Source organism: Stegastes partitus, unplaced genomic scaffold, assembly GCF_000690725.1.
Source record: "Stegastes partitus isolate 25-593 unplaced genomic scaffold, Stegastes_partitus-1.0.2 Scaffold2663, whole genome shotgun sequence".
NCBI lineage: Eukaryota > Metazoa > Chordata > Actinopteri > Pomacentridae > Stegastes > Stegastes partitus.
In genome coordinates, this window is record NW_007580394.1 from 75,318 (window position 1) to 78,569 (window position 3,252).

A 3,252-nucleotide genomic window follows, 5' to 3' on the forward strand; every position below is an offset into this window, starting at 1 on the left:
TTTTCTGTCTTCAAAAAGGTGAAATCCTCACAATGTGATTGTATAATCAGATTAATGTTCCCCCAACATGAATAAAACAAATGCATACTTAATTGCATACTTAAATGTAAACATATAAATACATTGAATGAATGTATTATTTGATATTAGTCTGTGAAAACTTAAGTAAGCCCAAGATAAACTGAAATACTGGCTACATTTCAATACCCATTCCACCACACTATATCATAGGCCAGAAATAGATTCAGTCTGTCCCAATACATAGTATGTCAAATGCAAATTGCCAGAAATACCAGAATGTCCCACAGCATGCAGCAGCATTTTGCATTATGCAAACCAGCACTTGCTTTTCTGGCCATTCTGACCCACAATCCTCTGCACAGCGGAGAATATGTCACATACGTCACAGATTCTCATGAGTGTAAACAAGCTTGAGCCACTGAGGGAGCACAGACGGACTGCAGTTCATTTGACAGACGACAGAGGACACGATGGCAGATGATGGCACACTTAACTGTAGCAAATGGTTCCATACGACCGATGCTGTTCCACATTTCTTTGACTTCAGATTTCACACTGTAGGCTGTGATGGAAATGTGAGCAAAGGGGATTGTGACTAAGTAGTGTGTCCCAACTGTGTGCATTGTGTATGTACTTTGTAGGAGCAGCTGTAGCACATACTGAAAGAAAAAAACATGTAATTTGGAAGACAGGGAATACATGTTGTAAAGATTAGCTTTCACATAAAGGCCTGTGTAAGAGGTGAGGCTTGAAGGTTATCTAGTTATGCTAATGTCACTTTAAGGCTTGTGATTTTAATGTTGCATTCAGATTTGCAGTTAATTAAATTACTACAAACACCACAGTAACAACAGCTCTCTGAGAGTCATAGGCTTTGGGGTAATTGCACAGCTGGTATTCAGTTTAAGCTGCATGACTGTGTCCATGCTGTGGTGTTGAATGTGTAATGTATCATCCAAAATGAGAATTTTATAAAAGACAACTGTCTGTGTTGCAATACACTAAAACAAAAAAGCATGAAGACTACAGTGGATGTTGCATATCTCGATACTGTCTGTTACTTATTGTGTTCCTGCCTCCACTACAGCTGGAGGAGCTTCCCGTGACCATCGGCCGCCTGCAGAACCTGCTGGTTCTAAACCTGTGTAACAACCGTCTGACAAGCCTCCCCAGCGAGCTCGGCCTGCTGGCAAAGCTTCGCACGCTCTACCTGGGTCTCAACCAGCTGGAGGCGCTGCCCGCCTCCATCGGTGAGCTGAAGGAGCTTCGCTACATCGGTCTCTCTGACAACCGACTCACCCGCGTCCCAAACTGCCTGTCGAGGCTGAACAACCTGGAGAAGGTCAGCCTGGACAGGAATCCCATCGTCACCGAGCAGACACCCAGCCAGGACTCAGTCATGACAACAGAGAGTATTTTCGTGGTCACAGAAAGGTTTCTGTGTGAGGACTGCCAGAAGAAGTGCCTAACTGACAACAAGGCTGAGATGTAGACATNGATAATGTTAAATTAGATTCTGATTAGAATATCCTCCAAAGGTGGACAATTTGCAGTGCTGTAAATAGTTGTACCTGATGTGACTCATATTCTAATTTCTGATTTTAAATAAAAGGTCATTTGCGGACTGCGTCCCCCCACCAAAAATGTCACCAGCCGCCACTAATTGTGTCTAATTGTCCATTTATTTTATGTTTAGTGTGGGCTAATTTTAGCAATGTGCTGAGCTAATCTCAATGTGTTGATGTTGTATGTTTTTGTCTAGCTCTTGTCATCGGAGAAAAGGAGGAGAGATTAAAAGTGTTGGACCATCAGTCCAGGCTTCTCATCATTTCGGCTGAACCCCTACACCGTGTGTTTGCTTTAACAGAAACATGACTCCATGACAACATCCCAGACGGACATACAGCTGGAGGGGACGACATTATCCCGGATAGATTTTGATTTGATTCAAAAGGTAAATTAATATAACCAAATATGTGTTGAGCAGATGAGAAAAAAAAACAACATTTTTTTGTTGTTGCTGTTTTTTTTTGGTAGTTTTTTTTTTTTTTTGGGAAGGCTTCTGAAGAAAATCACATCCTCTACTGCAATCAATCAACAACATTGCTGTCATTTTTCAAACTTTCTTCCAAATACAAACACCAGAAGAACAAACTGGCCTGCTGTGGTTGGCCCCAGCTATAAAGTACACTCACACTAAACAGCAGTAGCCTTGCTTGTTCTAAGGATACAGGTAAAACTACACTTTGTCTACAGTTACAGCTGGCTGAACTGTGGTGGGTAACACAATCTTGTAGATGGGTTCCACTGTCAGTTCTGTTGTCACGTTCCCAGATGCTGTTAACTACAGACCCCATCACTGTTCTGTGTCTCCCTGCAGCAGCAGCATGGCCAAGGGAAAAAAAAGAAAACCTCAGGCTAAAGGTAAGACTATTACCTTGAAGATGGCTCAGAACAGCACGAAGCGGACGCTGGATGGTAAATGGCAGCTGGACCTCAGTTTCAAGGAGATCCACGCAGTGCCAAAGTGCCTCCAGAAGCTGTGTGAGATCAACGAACTGAACCTGAGCAGGAACCTGATAAGGAAGATTCCAGATTTTATTGATCTGTTCATCAACATCTGTGTTTTGGATCTGCACAGCAACTATGTGAGTACAACGAGCAGTTGAACATATGCTCAACAAGCACAACGAGGATAACTTGATTTATTTGCAGCATAATGTAACTTAGGCTTGAAAGTAAACAAAGCCACTTAAACAAATAAATATCAGCAATGCTGGGATGGTATTGAGTTGATAGGATGAAATCAGAATATGTTATTCTGCTTCATCAGTTCTGATTCTTTTTGACAATCTGTTTCTCAGATGTCTCATAACTTTAGAAAAGAATGCAACACAGAATTCCCAGAGTGAAAGCTGTTTTCTGTTTAGTTTATACATGATTCTTGTTTGCTGTAACTCAAAGACAAGAACCAAGATGGTACCTCTGAACGACAACTCTACTATGTCACAACAAAGTAACTGTGAAACAATTATATGTGTTAATGTTGTACTTTTCTTACACTTCACATTTCCAAAAAGATAGTTTTTGCAGTCACTGTAGTGCCTTGCAAGATGTGTGTTTCTCTATATTTGTATTTAATGCGTTTGTGTTGTGCCAAACTGTATGCTTTTTTCAAGAATAGACAAACCATGGGCTGCAAGGTAGGTCGGTGGTTAGCACCATTGCCTC

The 3,252-nt window shown here is 41.4% G+C and overlaps 1 protein-coding gene across 1 annotated transcript; it reads left to right on the plus strand.

The window, feature by feature from the left end:
* Window positions 1-491: 491 nt before the first annotated feature.
* LOC103375553 (leucine-rich repeat-containing protein 18-like) lies at window positions 492-1,513 on the plus strand. Its single transcript, XM_008305862.1, has 2 exons — window positions 492-578; window positions 1,109-1,513. The coding sequence occupies exons 1-2, from the start codon at window positions 492-494 to the stop codon at window positions 1,511-1,513; spliced, it is 492 nt and encodes a 163-aa protein (XP_008304084.1).
* The last annotated feature ends 1,739 nt before the right edge of the window (window positions 1,514-3,252 follow it).